Source organism: Sebastes umbrosus, chromosome 24 (assembly GCF_015220745.1).
Source record: "Sebastes umbrosus isolate fSebUmb1 chromosome 24, fSebUmb1.pri, whole genome shotgun sequence".
In the NCBI taxonomy this organism is placed as follows: Eukaryota; Metazoa; Chordata; class Actinopteri; order Perciformes; family Sebastidae; genus Sebastes; species Sebastes umbrosus.
The window spans coordinates 11,997,337-12,017,294 of NC_051292.1; the positions used below are offsets into that span (position 1 = coordinate 11,997,337).

General features: G+C 40.8%; 1 protein-coding gene across 4 annotated transcripts in view; it reads left to right on the forward strand.

Annotated features, from left to right (window-relative positions):
* Nucleotides 1–621: 621 nt before the first annotated feature.
* LOC119483768 (serine/threonine kinase 11 interacting protein) overlaps nucleotides 622–19,958 on the forward strand; it is a 32,669-nt gene continuing 13,332 nt past the window's right edge. For 3 of the 4 annotated variants that reach the window (XR_005205791.1, XM_037762218.1, XM_037762220.1), the window contains exons 1-21: nucleotides 622–796; nucleotides 973–1,047; nucleotides 2,408–2,610; nucleotides 2,768–2,842; nucleotides 2,965–3,060; nucleotides 3,182–3,289; nucleotides 3,369–3,440; nucleotides 3,548–3,677; nucleotides 4,190–4,293; nucleotides 4,393–4,482; nucleotides 5,825–5,866; nucleotides 5,992–6,156; nucleotides 7,874–7,955; nucleotides 8,072–8,512; nucleotides 8,604–8,821; nucleotides 9,049–9,159; nucleotides 11,041–11,278; nucleotides 14,189–14,346; nucleotides 14,436–14,685; nucleotides 16,854–16,963; nucleotides 19,169–19,266. Coding sequence is in view for 3 of the 4 variants with exons in the window: in XM_037762218.1 (XP_037618146.1) it covers nucleotides 981–1,047; nucleotides 2,408–2,610; nucleotides 2,768–2,842; nucleotides 2,965–3,060; nucleotides 3,182–3,289; nucleotides 3,369–3,440; nucleotides 3,548–3,677; nucleotides 4,190–4,293; nucleotides 4,393–4,482; nucleotides 5,825–5,866; nucleotides 5,992–6,156; nucleotides 7,874–7,955; nucleotides 8,072–8,512; nucleotides 8,604–8,821; nucleotides 9,049–9,159; nucleotides 11,041–11,278; nucleotides 14,189–14,346; nucleotides 14,436–14,685; nucleotides 16,854–16,963; nucleotides 19,169–19,266 (2,858 nt within the window). In the remaining variant the exon portion in view is untranslated. The remainder of the gene's footprint in view (nucleotides 797–972; nucleotides 1,048–2,407; nucleotides 2,611–2,767; nucleotides 2,843–2,964; nucleotides 3,061–3,181; nucleotides 3,290–3,368; nucleotides 3,441–3,547; nucleotides 3,678–4,189; nucleotides 4,294–4,392; nucleotides 4,483–5,824; nucleotides 5,867–5,991; nucleotides 6,157–7,873; nucleotides 7,956–8,071; nucleotides 8,513–8,603; nucleotides 8,822–9,048; nucleotides 9,160–11,040; nucleotides 11,279–14,188; nucleotides 14,347–14,435; nucleotides 14,686–16,853; nucleotides 16,964–19,168; nucleotides 19,267–19,958) is intronic. The other variant, XM_037762219.1, reaches the window with a different exon arrangement.

A 19,958-nucleotide genomic window follows, 5' to 3' on the forward strand; every position in this document is an offset into this window, starting at 1 on the left:
TCATCATGTCTGGGTGTGTTGTGAAGTCTGGGATCCTTGTTAGAGTGCGCCACCCTGTGGCACTAATGAGTCAAGAGCAATACCACCAACCTACAATGTAAAAACAGCACAGAAATCAACTCATTTAGTGTTATTTTTATATTAATCTAATGTTAATTTTATGTAAATGTTTTCTGTTTTTTGTCAAGCAGTTTTGTTGAGTCCATAGGGGGAAAAACACTGAAGAAGGGCAATTTTTCTGACTTTTTATAAGCTAGTTTCTCACATTTGTGTCTTTCAATCAGTGAGCAATGAAGCTCTAATTATAGTAATTTCTTCCTTTATTTAATAGTGGACAATAATAATAATAATAATAATAATAATTTTATTTATATAGCACTTTTCAAGCCCAAATTTACAAGGAAATTCACATCACAGCAGAATACAATGAAACATAATAGAAAAAACAATAGAATAGGAAAATAAAGAAACAAGCATATACATATTCATAAAATTACATATGCACATACATACACATCAGCATACAAAAGACTAATGGGTTAAACAATATGGGTAGAGGAGATGTTGCGACTTATTTTGAGTGACTCATCCTTTTTTTTGGCACGTCGGGGCCACCGTAGAGGCTTTGGCCAAGGCGTCATGTGACGAACAGAAATGTCAACATCTCCGAGCGCTGCACTATGAAACACACTAATACCCGCCGAAACGTTGTTTTCCTTCTACTACAACGACATAACCTGCCTTCGCGTAGTAGAACTGTATGTTAGCTGTCCGTTTTGTGGCTGTCACTGCACAGGTAGGTCGCTTTTAGCTTTGGCTACCAGGAAACTGGTGAGCTAGTGTAGCTACATTAGCTGAGCTAACTGCAGTAAGTGTAATGCATGTATGTGTATCAGCTGCTGAAGTGGGAACATGTGCACGTGTTTCTGTTCATATATTGTCGTGCTAACATCTTAATGTCTTGTTTGAAAGGTTTCAGGATGGCTGTGCCTCCTAGTGGCCAGTCCTCCCTGGTACACAGCTTGGCCACACTCCTCAGAAATGATGGTATGTTACAGTGATGATACACAGACACTCACTTCAATTCAATTTGCTCTATTGATCATGACTGTCAGGTGAACAATACTGCCAAAGCGTCAATTCAATAATAATAAAAAATAAATAAAAAAAATAAAAACACATATATATATATATATGTGTTTTTATTTTTATTTTTATATATATATATATGTTTTTATTTTTATTTTTATATATACATATATATATATATATTTTTATTTTTATTTTTATATATATATATATATATATATATATTTAAAAAAGCATGCATGTAAATGGAAGAAAAAAATAAAGAAGTAATTCATGTTTGTTGTGTCAATAAAACAAACAAACAAATAAAAAACAATTAATAACAATATATTGCCATATCAAAGGATAAATGTAAAAAAAAAAAAAAAACATGAAGCAGAGGAGTAAATAAAAGGCAGAGTGTGAGTTACATCTATTTTGTGTTGTTGTTGTTGTTGTCTCTTAGGCTGTGACATGCACTGACATATCCTGCAGCTTCTATGCCGATGACACTATTTTCTCCAAGTAGATGTATTTTATTTTGGTCAGAGAGGGAATCAACATCTTGGAGTTTACATTTAATTTCTGTAAAGAATTCAGTGGGTCTATTCACTCAGACAGGCTCTTATTAAGACAACGAGAGCTCCATATGTCCTTTGTGGGAAAGCCTGATATCGGAAAGAGTCTTTCTTTGTACTTATGAAAGTCTGATATGGATGTGCTTTGCTCCTGCTTGCTCAGAGATATCTGAACAGCTATGGATTTATCTGATATTATATTATATATAGGTGAATGAAATTAATGAATTCAGTTCATCACTAAGTGACACTATTATTATAGCAATCTCAAGATTCAAGATGTTTATTCTCACGCTGGTTATACAAGTACAATCGTGTGAAATGCTTTTTGCTACTTGTTATAATTCGCTGTGGATTGAAATTAGGGCTGCACAATGAATCAAACTTTTTATCGAAATCGCAATATCGGCTTATTGAAATTTTTCAAATCACAAAAGGCACAATATTTGTTAAAGGAGAAATGTGTGTCAAAAATATGATTTGAAATTAAATATTGTGGTGCTGCAGAGATGTCCTGACCTACACATCATGTTCTACAGACTTAAGAAAACATCTTTGTTTGGTACAGATCCCCGCTAAAATCACACCATAATATATATAAATATAAATATAATATATTTTTTAAATTAAAATGAGAATAATGATGTAAAAATAATCATTACTTCTAATATCGCAAATGCAATATCAGTCAAAATAATCACAATTAGATATATTCGTTCAACGAAGTCAGAGTTAAATGACTTGTCTCTCCCGACCTCCAGGCGACTTGGTGCTGGACGGCAGCAGCACTCTGACGTTGCCGGCGGCCAGCTTGCAGCAGCTCACCAGGCTGTTTGAACAGTACTTGCTGTCCAGGAGCCAGCAGCACGGCTTCCTGGCGCTGCCCTCCCACCCTGCCGACACGGCGTCCCTGCTACAGCTGCAGTTCCTGTTTGACGTCCTGCAGAAGACCATCTCCCTCAAGGTGAGCAGGGGCCCTAAAAACTTGATAAGGTGGTTTCCATGTGACCTGTTTTTACTATTTAAAAAAGCCTCTAATCTCTATGTCGTATCTCTATTTATACCCTGCTGAAGTTCTTATTCATGACATGTTGTTGTGTGTCTTGATTTTTTTAACGCAGCTCATCAACCCGACGGGGGTGAGACTTCATTCCGTGGTGAAAATCTTCCCGTTCAAGTCTTTGAAGTGTTTGGAGGTATGATTAATCCCTTCAGTCTCTTTTACGCCATCCCTGCTTCTTCATCAATTTCCCATCACTTATCCCCTCTCTCTGTCTGAAAACATGAACATTATAAGTTTGTTTCTTTTCCTCACCAGCTGAAGCGAGTCCCTCCACACTGTCTAGAGGGACTTCGAGGAGTCTACTCCCAGTTGGAGGTCTTCACATGTTCAAAGAGCGTCAGCTCCCTGGAGGTACTCTCATTTGGCAGTATATTGTGTCACTGAGTGTTTTTATGGCATGTCTTGCTATAAAAGAGTCAAAGGCGAAGTGATATACTGTGTGTGTGTGTGTGTGTGTGTGTGTTTTTCTTAGGAGCTGCTTTCCCTGTGTGGAGGCGACCTGAGCTCTGCGCTGCCTTGGCTGGAACTGCACACGCTCAACTTTAGCTACAACTCCATTGTTTGCCTTGACCAGTCACTGGTGAGTTTAACATGCATCCTCATCAAGATGCATGACTTATTTATCTTCACCTGACTTCAACCTTCTCTTTCTTTCATAGAGTTTACTGAACGTCCTGAAGTCCTTAGATTTAAGCCATAACAAGATTCAGGAGTGCGCTGAATTTCTAAAGGTTTGTTTTATTATAATTCAACTATATATATATATATAAATATTTCCTGCTTGAATACCTTGTTCTGCTTCCGGCGACGTCTTATTTCCTCGTTGCTTTTCTCTCAGCCCTTGAGTGAACTGGAACACTTGAACCTGGGCTACAACTGCCTGCAGAGGGCGCCAACGCTGGGCCTGAGCGCCAGGGCCAAACTCCTCACACTCATCCTCAGGAACAATGAACTGGAGACTATTAACGGTAAAGTCGACTGATACAGACAGTCCCAGAGGCCTGTGCTGCGAAGCAGGGTTTGTGGTTAGCGAGGTAACTTCAGGGTTAACCCCTTCAGGGTTTTCCGTCCTACGAAGGTGGATCACTTCCTACCGGGGTAGATCGCCATGGTAACTTATGCTGAACACCTGACCTGCTCCTGGGTATGTTGAACTCTCTTCGTAGTACAGGCCTCTGGAGTTTTCTCATCTTGTTTTTTAAACACAAGAGTTGTCAGCCAATAATATCACAGAGCTCAAAGAGGAACGAGCCAATGAAACCTAAAAAAAAAACCTGGGAAAAACAGGAAGCTGATCACCGCGCACTGTTTTGGTAGTCCTTCTGCTTGTCTTGGATGTTGTTTATCATCCCACAGTGGAGCGTTAGATAACCTTACACCTGCCTGTTTGGATGGGAATTAGATCAAATTTGATAACTGAGCTGCAGCTTTCCTTTTATGTTCATGCATTTATGTTGTTTATGCTGTCTGATTAAACAAGGTGTGGAGCAGTTGTCCTCCCTCCAGCACTTAGACCTGGCCTACAACCTCCTGTTGGAGCACTCCCAGCTGGCTCCTCTCTCCCTGCTGCACTGCCTCAACAAAGTAAGGAAACACATGCAGAAGTATATCTTTTGATTTTTCTTCAAATATTTGAGACCAACTCTCTAAACTCTCTCTCTAAAATGTCATATCTTCTTGTAGCTCAACCTGAAGGGCAACCCGCTGTTCTTCCAGAAGACCCACCGCACCTGCACCGTCCGACATCTCTCCCCAAAGGCTGCAAACCGTAGAGTGAGTAATGACTCTAGCTAGACGTGTATTTCGTGCGTCAAACTTGCAGAATGCTGAAGCACTAAAAAAAAAAATGATTATGCATGTAGGGCCGCAACTCCCGATTATTTTCATCATCAAATAACCTGCTGAATATTTTCTAGATTTATTGTTGGGTGTATAACGTGTCGGAAAATAGTGAAAATTTAAGTTTAATTTGAAATAACTGTTTGTTGTAGCCCTAAATCATATAGATGCAAAACAACCCATAAATACTTTTCCCTATAAGTCATTTTTAGAACTATGAATCCGTTAAATAGATCAATTATCAAAATAGTTGCATGTAATTTCCTGTCAATCAACTAATTGTTTCAGCTCTATGGCTGCAACTAATGATTATTTTCATTGTCATGTAATCTGTGTATCAATCTAATTGGCAACTATTTTGATTTTGATACATTTTGATTGATCATTCCAGTCATTTTTTAAGCAAAAAATGCCCACAATTCACCATTTCCAGCCTCTCATGTGTGAATTTATGCTGGGTTTCTTAGTTTACTAAGATGTTAAACTGAATAACTTTGGCTTTTGGACTGTTGGATGCACAAAACAAGATATCTGAAGACATCGCCTTGGACTATGGGAAGTTGTGATGGACATTTTTCGCTACTTTCTGACATTTTTTTGAAACCAAATGATTAAAAGGGGGCTGCAACTAACTGATTCTTTTCACTGTCCATTAATCGGATGATTATTTTCTTAATCGATTAGTTGTTTGGTTTATAAAATGGGGAAAAATGTCAATCAGTGTTTCCCAAAGCCCAAGATGACGTCCTCAAATGTCTTGTTTTTTCCACAACCTCAAAGATATTCAGTTTACTGTCATAGAGGAGGAAAGAAATCAGAACATATTCACATTTAAGAAGCTGGAATCAGAGATTTTTGACTTTTTTTTTGTTCAAAAATGACTTCAACCGATTTAACCGAATATCAAAATAATTGCCGACTAATTTAAACTAAATAGTTTACAACCAATGGATTAACCGTTGCAGCTCTAGTATACCACAGCAGCTAAAAAGAGAAGCAGATCGCATGGTCTAAAAAACATAGAATAAAAAAAACAAAGTTTGTGGGAAGCTGTTCACTTTCCAACGGGATCTGTGATCTGAAAACATGCCGTTCCAGTTATAGCAGCTGTTGCTCATCTTTGTATCAACAACGGAATTATACTGTATGTCTTGATTTATCTGAAAGCGCAGCCTCTCCAAACATACAGAACGGCTCCAAAACAGCTTCCTGTCTACCACTGTGTGAACTCAAAGGTGTTTCTACACAACATCATTTTTGTTGTGTTTCTTTCCAGCTCAAACTTGACGGTAACCAGCTGACCTCGTCTGAGTTATCAGTAAGTTTTCAATCAAAATATGATCATCCCAGTGGAGCAAACTGTTGGTTTTTAACTCTCTTACTGATACTGAAGCAGACATTTCTGAGTTATAAGTCTAATATAAGACCCGCTCTCTTCTGCAGGTTCTGCCAAAACCAGGTCAGCTGATCGTCCAGGTGCAGACTTCCCCTCCAGTTGCCGTGCAACCAGAACGGAGCAACCAAGAAGTGTCGAGCGGTGCCGGGGAGCTGAGTGACAGCATGTCAGTCGGAGAAGTGGTCTCGCACATTCGGAGGAAGAAATCTAAGGTTAGAAGTTGTTTTAAAATGCGTTTGGAGTCTTCCTCTGTGATGTGAAATATGTCCTACATGATAACTAAATCTTTCTTTCCATCGTCTTTTATTTAACATTTATATCTGCAGTTCACATTTGAGCCACATGAGGGAGCCTGAACGTCCGTATTGGTCTGATAATTGTAGCCTACTCCTAACATTGAATCTAATATGAAAGGCTGGTGTACATTCTGTTTGTTTTACTAATGAGATGAGCTTGTTAACTCCGCCTAAATGCATTCATTTGGTCTCATTTATAAAGTATTTAACATGTGTGTATGTTTTAACACATGCATAAAACAAAGTTGTGATTTATCAAACGTATGGCTGCGGTCGAAAAGTTTTTTTTATGCTTAGGAAGGTTCCTAATAGACGGAAATGACCCGGATGTATATCAGTAGCAGCCGTGATAAGAGCTGTTTGAATTCTCTAAATGCTAAGGAAAGGTGCTTCCATCCTTCCTTTCTTATCTCCTCTGGCATAGGATACACTTGACCATCCTTTACCAAAGGAGAGGAGATAATGCCGCCCCACAATTCCTTGCGACGCACCATTCTGCCGTTCATGAAAACAAACAATATCTTGCATATTATCTTCATACAGTCATATACTAATTGGGATTCATGTTGATGAATATGAGTGGACAGTGACAACCATTTCACTTTGTTTTTAATTAATTATTTATTTCGAACATGTAACAAATACCTAAGTAACGAATTAAATGAACATATAGCAAACAAATAATCAACATAAATAAATATTACATGTGTGAAAAGGAGTACACATGGTCTTACCTCTTCTCTATAACTCGAACAATCAACTCAATATTTTTTGTAATATTCTTTTTTTTTTTTCTTTTTAATTCCAACCTTGGTAATGAAGTCATATTTTTCACCGGTTGTCCACGTTTAAGGTCAGATGATCTTTTTATTATCTGTTGATGTAAAGTGTTCCAGCAGCAGAAGGAGCCTGTCACTGAAAGAGCTATTTAAGAACGTACGGGAGGAAGCGGCGCCTTTTGTAGTCCTTCTTCAGAACATTGTAGTTTCACCACGGCAGACCCGCATCACAAAAAAAAAAAAATAATTATAAAAAAAAAACTGTGTAGTATGTCGCAAAAACCAACCATTAAAAGTAATTGAATACTATGTAAAGAAAAATAGTAATAATATAGTATGTCAAAAAAATCATTAAAAAGTCATAGGGAAATAAAAGTATGTCGAAAAAAATCCTAAAAAGTCATAGTATATTGTGTAAAAAAAAAAAAGTCATAGTATAGTATGTCAAAAAATAGTCATAATATAGTATGTAAAAACAAATCATAAAAATGTCATAGTATAGTATGTCAAAAATTGTCACAGTATAGTATGTAAAAACAATCACGGTTGTCTTTTCCTAAGTCCTTCTGAATCCTCCTTCACATCTTTCCTTGACGTCATGACGTTTTCCATCGAGGTCAAGGACAAGTGGTTAGGAAAAGACATTAGCACGTCAGACCGCAGCCTATATCTCTTTTGAAACGACTGGTTTACCGATTCAAGATAATATAAGGTGATGCAGAAATGGCAGTAAGAATGGTCAGCAATGTTCATTTGCGCACAATTTTTTTACTTCCCCAGAAAAATAAGTTTGTGAAACACTGATCTAGACTGTGGAACGCAGTGACATATTTCCAAACCGTTTTGTGTTTCAGAGTAAGGTGAAAGTGCGGAGGGCCAGCATATCCGAGCCCAGTGACACAGACTACGAGCCCAGGCAGCTCTCCTCCTCACAGAGTGGGTTTTTAAATGCATCCAAATATCTAAATTCACTCCTTTTAACTACTAGTTGTATGTAATGTTGGTGACTAAGAATTAAAACATCTAAAACATATATGTTATTCCTCCATCAGGCATCGTCCTCCCCCACAAGCAGGAGATTGAGCGCATGTCCAGCTTCAGAGATCAGCTGGGTGAGGACTGGCTGAGGTACCAACATCATCTAGATGGATCTTCCCCCTCCACCATCGCCAACCAGCCCCTCCCCAACGGCTTTAACGCCACCACACGTCCCTCGACCAGCCCCGGGCGTCCACCGTCTCCACCGCCCCTGGAAGTCCCAGAGGTCCTCCCGTCGCCGCTGCTCTCGTCCGAGCCCAGACTGGAGACATCAGCGGAGGCAGAGCAGGACACGGAGTCGACCCTCCTGTGGCCCGGGCTGAGCTCACGGTCCACGTTGGAGGAAAGCACGGTGGACGGCCCGGTGGCGAGCTCACCTGGGCCGAGTCCAGAGTCCCAAAGGTCGGCCGGAGGGGGGAGCACCAAGGAGGAAGAAGAGGAGGAGGATCTAGGAGGTAGGGTAGAAGATGTAGCATATAATACACTTCTGAGGAACTAAATCAGCACAAAAAGGGTTTTATGGTTCCCCTTCTTTTTTGTCGCTAGTGGACCTGTGTCACCCCCTACTTGTGGGTGTCCTATCTGACAAAGAGGAAGAAGATGGTGAAGGCCAGGTGGTGGAGAGGAGGAGGAGGGAGGTGTTCCTGCGCATCAAACAGGGCCTGGTGCTGGAGGTGGACATGCAGCGCGGCCGGGAGAGATGCCGATTGGAGCTGGGCAGCCTGGCCCGGGTGGAGACCACGGAGGCTGCCTGGACCCGAGGGGTGAGAGATGGAGGGATGGGGTGTGAGGTTCTGGGGACGGTTGCACCAGTCCAAGTTTCCTTAAAACAAAATCAGTTGCACAAAACACCCTTAAGTCTTCTCCTTAAGGAATAAAATGAGTTTCCTCCTCAGTGTATCTTTTAGGATGCATGTTAAACATTGTTAAATAAACTTTGCATATTGTGATATTGATTTCAACCGTATTGATTTTCTGTCTTTCCTCTCAGGAGACAGAGGAGATGCTTCCAGCTGTGGAGCTTCAGTTCGACTACATCAGCAGGGAGAAACGGAGGAGACGCTACGTCCTGCTTGATGACGACCCACAGCAGGCGCTGCAGGTTAATAACACACACACACACACACACACACACACACTCTTGAGTCCTTTTGATTTGACTCCTTTCGGAAGAAACATCAGTCATCTTGTATCTCGTAAGATGACACACAAGTTCACAACTATGTACCCACAGGCATAGGCATAGGCAAAGCACCTAAATGAGAACAACACCCACCCACTGACTTCTGCTTTAGGACTTCTTGTACGAGTCTGGTCACGCTCCCTGCAGGCTCCCCGCTACTCAAACCTTGTTATCTGTGTTTTTCCAATATGACATCGACTTCCAGCAGCACATTCTGTACCATGTTTACCGCCTTGTTTATGACTTTTGTCCTCCGCTCATATTGTGCAACATCAAATGTGTGCCAGATATAAGTTTAACGCAGAATTCCAGTAAGTCTTCCGATTTGTGGTGAGCAGTCAGGGACTTATGAATTATGTTTTATAAGACATTATAACACATAGCTTAAGTATAAAACCGCTTCAACTCAACCTTATGTAGCTGCTCGTGCCAGTACAGAAACATTATGTCCAACAGCACCAGATATGATTTATTCCTCAGATTATCCTACTGTTTTTTGGCCCCTTGAAAAGCCCCATGTAGCTCCTACAGCTTCTAGTTTGCAGCTGCAAAGTTTTGAACATGCACAATAGCCTACTGTGCATGTTGTACTTGCCACACAGATGTTTTTTTTTTTCATGACCAAAATATCAGGAAGCTGGCATATCTACGGAAGCCCTGGAACGCAAGCGAGAATTTTTTTTTTTCTGGTGATGCATTTTCTAAGTCTGATCTAAGTTATTTTCTCTCCCGTGTTTATGACCTAAGAACAGGTAGAAAGAAGAAAAAAAAATGTAAGCAGATTTTTCTAAGTTACTTTTTTGCCTCTGTGTGAAAACAGGTGAAAAAAATATTTTTTTTTAAAGCAGATTTTTTTAAGTTATTTTATTTCCTGTCCGAAAACAAGTGAAAGAAAAAAACATTTTAGGCAGATTTTTCTAAGTTTTTTGCCTCTGAGCGAAAAATGTTGATGATTTTTCTAAATTCCTTTTTTTTTTCTCTGCCTCTTACTGAAAACAGGTAGAAGAAGAGTCATAGTCCTTACAACCTTAACTAATGTGTTGTCACAGGTTAGATTGTCCAAATTACAAAAATAACAGCTTCTATCTCAGAGGAGCTACGTTAGCCTTAGCGACGATTGCATCAAGTATGCCTTGTGACCGAACGTTATATCGTTCGTTCCCTCAAACAATGTGACAAAACACAATGCAAACTAACGTTAAAGTAAACTAACGTTAGACTTCGACTTAACCTGGGTTGTATCTGTTTTTACACAGATTTAAAAAAAAAAAAAAAAAAAAAATCTGCCTAAAAATGTTTTTTTTCTACCCATTTCGCAGACCAAAAAAAAAAACTTCGAAAGATTATCCTGGCAAAAAATTTTTTCCACCTGTTCTTAAGTCATAAACGCAGGAGAGAAAATAATTTAGATCACACTTAAAAAAATGGATCACAAGAAAAAAAAAATATTCTCTCTTGCCTCTCAGGGCTTCCGTACATATCAGACAGCTGGCAGCCAAAAAGTCAACTTTGGCCAACTTTTCTCAACTGACAAACATGTTTTGTGCGCGGACAGGTCGACTGGTTGCTCAGTTTTGTCGACTAACACTCATGCGATTTCGTTGACTAATCGATTAGTTGATTTTATCGACAGATCTGTAAAGTTTCTCCACAAAGAATCACACAAAAGCGACAAAAATAAGTCATTCAGCATGAAAAAAAAGCATAAAAAACGACTGACAGACTAAAGAAATCATAGTCGACTGGGACCAAAATGACCGATTACTCAACAATGTAAAAACTTCACTTTCTGCTGACTAGGCGCTGACAGACGTGCTGAGTCGCGTGGCGGAGGAAAACCAGCAGCGTGACTCTGAGCTCCGCCCCAGCTGTGTTCGTCTGCAGTGCCTTCGTTGCAGGTCAGAGTTCACGCTCAAGAGAGAAGGCGGTGAGGAGGAGGAGGAGGAGGACGAGGCGGGGGGGAGAACGAGGAGGAGGAGAGGGGCTGTGGAGAAACGGGATGAGGAGGAGCTGGCGGAGTTCGATGATGACAGGAAAGGTGAGAGTGATATATAGGACAAATATTGCTCTACATGTTCACTTTTAACCTTTTCCACTCCACCCCTCTTTACAATTGACCCATTTATGACTTTTTTTATGGGAGACATTAAGTCTTTAGGGGGAGATAGCAGGTCAACAGTAGATGTCACATAAAAGTGGTGTACATCATCTGAAAGCTGGGAACCTGGAGATTAATTTGAGATGCAGCTCAACACTGTGTGAAGTTGTTCTAGTCACAAATCATACATAAACATGAATTAATTAATTAAAAATAATTTGTGAGAGTGTATAAGGTCTTAGAACGTTATGATAGAATTATATGATGGTCATCATCATGCTCTATTATGTCTCATAAGATTTTGCAGCAATTTCTGGGTTGATACCATTTTGTTACACAGGTTCGGTGCTAAATTTAACCATTTTTTACCACTCGAGAATTGATAAAAATGATCCATAATCCCTCCAAAATACCACATTAAGACACCAAGACCTTGAGGAACACCGTAGAAAAAAGCCATGCTGTGATCTGGGGTCAAAAACTTCTGACATTTGGAGATTTCTGCAAGAATTGCATTTTTCGGCGATTAGATGGCGAGCACTTCTGTTGTGTAAACTGCTCAGGCACCCCCTTATTGTCAATCTAGCTAGGAAAAGCCATCCATCCTCTGAATGCTCTAGGTCTCTAGTTTGTGGTTGTAAAGTTTCCTGAGGCTGTGAGTATCCTAGAGGTCACCACGATGTTAACTTCGGAGTGTTGTTTAGCCTCCTTCCCATCATCCTAGCATGACATGGTTGCTACCAATGGATTCCTTAAATTTTCATAATTGGTGAAAGCTGCCTGCAGTTTTTTATTTTCCTTTTCTTTGTTTTCATTTGATATGTTTATTTGGCGGGGTCAGTGTTTATTGATCTGCAGAAAAACTGTATATCTTCAACTAAATGACATCTGTAGACCCCGGCAAGTTGTTAGAGGCACAGTACACATGCACAAAATAAAAAAATACACTTGTCATTGAAGTTCAGAGTGAAGCAAAAGGGGTTAAAACAATTGGCCAAACAACGTGATGTTTGTCTTTAGTTTACATCTGAATCTGTCAAATAATCCCACACACACCACAGCCTTGACTCTGATTCATCCCTCGTACTGAGTCACGCACAGCTCTCGGATGAGTCACGCTCAGCCTCTCAGACCGTCCTGAAACGTGTAGCACTACATGCATTTGAATGGTTTCCACTAGAATCAGTACTTTCACAACTTCAACGTGAGCTGTTTGTTGAAAGTTGGGAGATAAGAGAAAAAGACATTTGACGTCAAAGCACTTCTCAGCTATCATTCTCCCATTGGTAGCTGCACATTTTTTCCCAAAACAAACATTTATTTGGTTTTGAGAAGGGCCCGAGCGAAGCACCCCAGGAGTTATCTCTTCTCTATCACTGCCAAGCGGGCCGCTCCGCCGAGTTCCCACCTCTATAGATAGCAGCAGACAGATAATATCCATTCGCTCCAGCAAGCCTCCTCCCAGCGTTTTCCACCAAACCTAACATTAAGACCTGCTCCGGCACGCACAGACTGCGAGCAGGCTTTTGTTCGAACAGATGTTTTGGGGATTTCTTGGATCCACGCTCCTTTTGTTAGTGTTGATGTTAGTGTTTGAGGCAGTAAATACCTTTTTCATTTGCACGCGTCTGAAGTTAGACATTTGTTTGCTTGTGGGTAACAGAAATACATGCCCTGCGGATACAAAAAACAAACTTCCTCCTCATATGAAACTTGTTAGGAATGAAGGCATGTTTTCTGTCCTTTTTTTTTTTTTGCATTTGGTTGTCAGAATCCTTAAACTGTCCACAGATGAATTAAAAATAAGCTATCTGCATTTATACCTTGTCCATTTCTTTAAGGACTGGCAAGTAACTTTACTCTATGGATAACTAAACCTTAAAGGAATTGTTCGGATGTTTTTAAGTGGGGTTGTATGAGGTACTTATCCATAGTCAGTGTATTACCTACAGTAGATGGCGGTCGACACGTTCCCAGTTTGGAGAAACAGACGCCGTATTTTAGCCACCAAAACAAAAATCAATATCAGTTAAAGTGTAAGCTATATTTATAATATTTTCACCGCTTTATCTTGCTGTCAAACAATGCTCTCTTCAAAGCCACCAGACTCCATTGACAAAAACAGTAATTTTACGTAGCAGAACACGGAGTTGCCGGTCTGTGATCGGTTATTGTTTGTATTATTGTGTGACTTTGGTGTTTTAAAGCGTTATTTCGGATTCACCAAATTCACATAATAACACAAACTAACTAACCGATGGATGCAGCGGTAGACCAGCAACTCCTGTGTTCTGCGAGGTTAAATTACAGCTTTTGTCAATGGAGTCTGGTAGCTTTTAAGAGAGCAGCCGCTGCCTCAATTGGTTGTAGTTTGTTTGTGCTATTGTGCGACTTTGGTGTTTTAAATTACTATTAAGAAAGCTTTTATGTTTCAGGCTCCTTCTGATTGGAATAAGTTACCTTTAAATATTCGTTCTCTGTGATTATTTTCCTGAAAATGTTTAGTTTTCTCATCGTAAAACGGACAATGCTTTCAGTAACGCCATCGCTGTTCTCCTCTTTCTATGTAGAGATTGATCGTTGTTCGTTTGATTGTGTCTAAGGTTGTACTCTTTTGCTTTTTTAAATTTATGATCATTTATTACTATCATTATTTATGTTACATTTCATTATACCACACCGTTTTGGGTTTGGTAGTATCTGCAATCACCATTTTATTGCAATAACCAATTAAGGCCACAAGGGGGACCACCTCTTATTCATTGCCATCGATTGAGATGTTTTCATCATCACAAATATGGAGTTTTTTTAGGAATAACTTCCTGTATTTTTTCCTAATTTCTTTTGCAGGAGGCTGTAATATTTGTCCAGAATGTGGCAGCGATCATGTGGTCCAGCTGGCTGGCCAATCAACTCCCCGCAGCAGCACGCCCATCAAGCGCTCATCAACGCCGCAGAGTGAGGACGACCACCTCGATATAAACCAGAGCTCTCGGCGTGCCAATAAGGTCACTTTCTCCTCTGTCTGTTTTCCCTTTTTTGCTGTAATGTATTTCCAAAACTGTTCAACCAGAATCTCATTTCATCTTTATCGCAGCAGGATGATTACACAGACGGCAGTCTCAGCAGCAGTCCCGTCCTCGAAGCTGCCACCGCCACAGAAGACCCCACCTTCGTCACAGCCCAGGGAAGCTCCTTCTTCATCGGGGATGATCAGGGTGATACCTCCAGCCTCTCCTACCACACAGAGTGCCAAAGTAAAGAGGATCTGGTTGGGAGCTACCACTACACCGCTACTGGTGCAACGCCAGCTGAAGTCCAACCTTCAGGAAGATCCACTCCGAATGGTGCGTTTTTACTTCATGGTGTTTACCACTTCTCGTCTCGTGCACTGATTCGCTAAGGCTGAACAGCCAATCAGAGTGATTTCTTACACCGACAAGATTCAACATACTGAATTGGCCGAAAAAACTCGGGCAGACTAGAACCGACGATGCGGGACACACCGCAAGAACTAGGCCGCACTGACGGCCCCAAATTGTCCGACGGCCGACCGTTGGTTTGGTGTGTCAGGTACAACATGTACGTAAAGGGGACTTATCAAAAAAACAAAAACAGGGCAATACTTGTGCAAAACAGCTGCAGTGCTGAAAATTATAAAGAGAAAAGTTGTTGCCGTTACTTCAAAATAAAAGCGCTACTCTGGAAATTTGCTAAAAGTAATGTTTTTATGACCAACTAGAGACCCATTGTCCCATTTGTTTTACTTCACCCCAGCAATTGGAAACCACTAGTGCGATGTATAAAATGTCAACAAATAAAATCCCCAAAACAGTGGTTGCGTTCCAATACCCATACTACCATACTATTTAGTATGCCAGAAAAAGATCCAGTGTGTGCCAATACATAGTATGTCAGATGCAATATGCCAAAAATACCAGGATGTCCTACTACGTCTGGCTATTCTGACCCACAATCAGCACAGCGGAGATACGTCGCGTCTACTGAGCCACCGAGAGGGCACAGGCAGATGACCGCTCATTGACAGCTGCAAAATGTATTTTTTTGCTAACTAAAAGAAAGGCCCACCTAAAAAAATCAATATCATTTTAAATGTATGCTATATTTAGAATATTTTCCCCGCTTTATCTTGCTGTCAGACATCCCTTTTCTGACAGGGAACTGAAGCCGTTATCTATGCTCTCTTCAAAGCCACCAGACTCCATTGACAAAAACAGTAATTTTATACTGCATGCAACAGTATGTACTTTGTAAGGGCAGCTGAAGTACGAACTGAAAAGTAAAAAGAAACAGTATGCAGCCAGTGTCTCAGAGCTTAAAGTGACGTCTTCAAGATTAACCGAAAGATTTTTCATTTTCAGTGAAATAAAACTCCCATTTGTAAAAAAAAAAAAAAAAGCTGGAACAAACTGAAACAGTTAATGGCTTCGCTGTCGATTTTTTTTACATCCAAAATAACATTGCGATGTTGGCAGGACTGCTTATTGGCGGAAAGCCCAAACAGCAGTAAAATATAAATGATATTTTATTACTTGATTCTGCAGTTCATATGGTCACTGTAAAACACATCAACTGTGGCGTGCAGTATAAACTGTTTACGTCAGCCTTCTCCTGAAGGTATATTTAAGTCTTAATTGAAAGTGAACAGAGAAAGGGGAAGTATTTGGAATCCTTGGAGGCGCTCTGTATCTCTGTGACAACAACCGATTTCCCCCACATGTGTGCCGTTTTTAGATGAACCACATGGCGCGACGAGACAGATTGGAATCATTACTGGAAGTGATGGGAGAGGAATGAAAGCCTTAAGAGAGTCGTAATAATAGCTTTCTGTATAATAGTGTAGCTGCAGTGCCAACGCCGTGTCATCCATCGCTCTGAAAACCACAGGCTCACACTGGAGACACTGTACTCATCCCAAAATCTGACTGACACTCAATATAGGATCTTTTTTTTGGTGACACAGTGCACCCATTGTTGTGCAGCAGAGCCCCTAATTTTCTTGTCTGAAGACGTGCTTTGTCTCTAAAGATAAATCAGTGTGTGTGTGTGTTGCTGCACCTTTTACAAAGAGCGTTGTTTAATCCGATCTCTGTTTGCACTCTTCAAAATGACAGACGTCGAGGTTTGTTTTGGCCTCTGCAGGTCAGCGCCCTGTCGCTTTTGATCAGCCGCAACCATTCATCAATGTTCATATAACCTCCGTTGCCGTTCACTGGCCGGATTTTATTGCTCTTAAAGACCGTTCTGCGTGAGGGATCGTTGGCTAACGCTGCTGCAGTAAAAAGATCTGTTTCATAAAAGCCAAGAAATATGTAAGTCGTCACATTGCTGCCAGGAACGCAGCTATTAATGCAAGATATCATTTGAGGGAATAAATAGAGTAGAGAAAAAGATACATATAGTCCCTTTAATAATAGGCATGAATGTTTGCTTTAACTGCTCTCAAACACCATCTTCAGTGTTGAGGTCTGACCAACTGTCGATGTGTCCGCAGATGATTTGGACCTGCTGTCGGAGGACTACGAGGCGGTGGACCATCGGCTGCAGCTCTTCCTGGACGTGGAGGTCTTCGAGGAGGAAGACGAGCTTCACTCTTTCCTCAAGGTGTGTAAGAGTAAGGCGAGCACATATTAAAGCCCTTCTCAAGTGTTCCTCCGTAACGTAAAATATTCATGCAACAATATAATTAATTAACAATTAAAGAAACCACACATTGTGAGTACAGTTTTTGTACAGTTTAAACAAGATATAACATGTTGATTAGTGAGCTTTAGAGCTGCTGGTGAGAAGATTTTTAAGGGTTCTCCGATCAGGATTTTTGGGAAGCAGTATTAGCCAATCACGGGTCTTGAAGTTGTTGGTTTTCACACTACATGACTGATTGGTAACAGTCGGGGCTACGCACTACAAGATCCTTCACCGGGCGGAATCCCCGATTAGGTCTCCAAACTATGTTTTGTGACGAAAACACACTTAAGAAGTGACACGGTAAATGACTTAATACCATGCGCGAGACAGGATTTCTTTTATTCAAGCCATCTGCAGAATTTTCCCTGTCGTCAACATCCACACTAGGGATGCAAAACCAAACTGCTGCACCACTAATCTACACGCCTTTACTATTTATAGTGTCTCGCGCTCTCATTGGCTGTAGCTCCCTGACAGGTCCAGATATTTAGCCTGCTAGATATTTGGGTTGTGTCAGTTATACAAAACAGTGAGGCAGAATAACGGCGCAAAAGTCCCGCCTTGAACAGGCTGTGTAAAAGGGGCTTTAGAGACACAACTCGGCATGTAGAGAAATTGTCTTGCATGTTTTGCATCATCTGATCGGCCTTTATAGAGACCACCAGAGAACGAATATCGGCCGATAATGATCGATCGGAGCACCCTTACAGATTTTGACAGAGCGAGGCTAGCTGTTTCCCCCTCTTCCCAGTCTTTATGCTAAGCTAAGCTAACCAGATGTTGGCTGTAGCTTTATATTTAACAGACAGACGTGAGAGTGGAATAGATTCTCCCATCTAATTCTCGGCAAGTGTATTTTTCAAAATGTTAAAGGTGCTAAATTCGATATCCAAAGCATTAATATAGCATCAAACAACTATTGTCTACCTGAGCAGAGAATGAAGTCACTCTCCCTTTGTGTGTGTTGTAATCCAAGCTTCTTTCTTTTATTCTTTCACCACTGTTTAGCGCTGTTAGCAACGTTAGCCGCAAGCTGCGGCTCGCTGTCGTCATGTTGAGAGGCAATAGAAATGCTCCCAAAGCCGCATTTAGCGCCTTTAAGTTTTTTTTTTTTTTTTATGACGTTTAACACTAAACTCATGTTTGTTTGGGTGTGGGTGGATCAGGCTTGGCTGACTACAATATAACTGTCATCACATGTTGTTTTAAATGTTGCTGAACTCCGATTGGTCCAAACCGAGCCCCGCCTTGTTATACAACAAGCAGAAATTCAGAAATATCGTGCGAAATAACCAAAACTCTTCTAACTTTGGCAGGAAACAATGTGTTCATGTAGGACTCCATTACTCACAATAAGAAGCAGATTGAGAAATAGACTTTTTTCAGGGCCTTTAAATCTTTACTGGAGCTAATATTAAAGCAGGGAGACAGTATTATTGCCAGTGACAGCGGTCTGTGACTGATCGCCTAAATGTAGGAGTATAATGTTTTTATGTTACTGTTATTGTTTCTTTTATGATCGCGGTTTTAAAGAGTCTAACATATCTCCCTGACGGGCCTAAAGGATTCCAGCCTAATGGGTGGTGACAGCTTCAAGACCTGCAACACTTCTGCTGCGGTTTCATCTCAGTCAGCAAAGACCAACGCAGTCAGTAAATCTCCCGGGAGCCCGTTCAAACCCACCATCCTCTTCTTCTTCTCGAGTTTTATGCCCCCCCCCCCCGCTGTCTCTGTTTAATACGCATTGCATCCTGGGAGCTCTTCAAATCAGCAGGCTATTGCTTTTTCCTCTGTCGGACACCTGGACGAGGAGCAGAGAGCGGAACAGGACCAAGCAAACCACAGCTGGAAACAGGAGGTCCCGCTCCATTCATCTTAGTTCTGTTTATTTATCCAGTGACAGGGGCTGCTCGCTGTTTCACTCGTGCTTTTCACTTCTTGTGTTGTTTTTAGAGGACATGAAGCAAAGACCTCGGTCTTGAGGTTTTGATTTTAAACCCCTTACAGAGCTTGTGAAAAACTACTCCTTATTATGCTGCAAAAAAGACAGTATTCACAGCACCTTATAAAGTCACTTTTGCTTGATGTCATGCATCCCTTTTTTTTGTTGTGTGCCCGCAGATGTCAGCTGTCAAATTTGGGGAGCCGGGGCAGGTTCCCTCGCTGCTGGTGGTGTCAAAACAGCGGATCTATTTCCTGGAAATGACATCAGAAACCCAGTGAGTAGAGCAACTTAACCCTCTGAGAATCGCCCGCGATCCCGACTGACGTTACTGTCTTTCAGAGGCTCTCCTAGTAGGTTCATTTTAAGAGCTAGAATCCATTGGTACCACCTAGTCGGGAAGGAGGCTAAATAATGCTCCAGAGTTAGGCTACATTTTAGAGAGGAAAAACTGGCCATTTTCAAAAGGGGTCCTTTGACCTCTGACCTCAAGATATGTGAATGAAAATGGGTTCTATGGGTACCGACGAGTCTCCCCTTTACAGACATGCCCACTTTATGATAATCACATGCAGTTTTTTTAATGCAGTATAAATGTGAAATTTGACCTCACTGTATAAAATGACCTGTGGTGACCTCTAGGATAATCACAGCCTCATGAAACTTTACAGCCTCAAACTAGAGACCTAGAGCATTCAGAGGATGGATGGCTTTCCTAGCTAGATTGACAATAAGAGGGTTTCTGAGCTTCAAATGTCAAAAGACTTTGATACCAAATCACAGCATGGTTTTTTCTCCGGTGTTCCTCGAGGTCTTGGTGTCTTAATGTGGTATTTTAGAGGGATTATTGATCATTTTTTATCAATTCTCAATAGATAAAAGACGGTTAAATGTAGCACCAAATCTGTGTAACAAATGGTATCAACCCCTAAATTGCTGCAACAACTTATGAGACATAACAGAGCATGG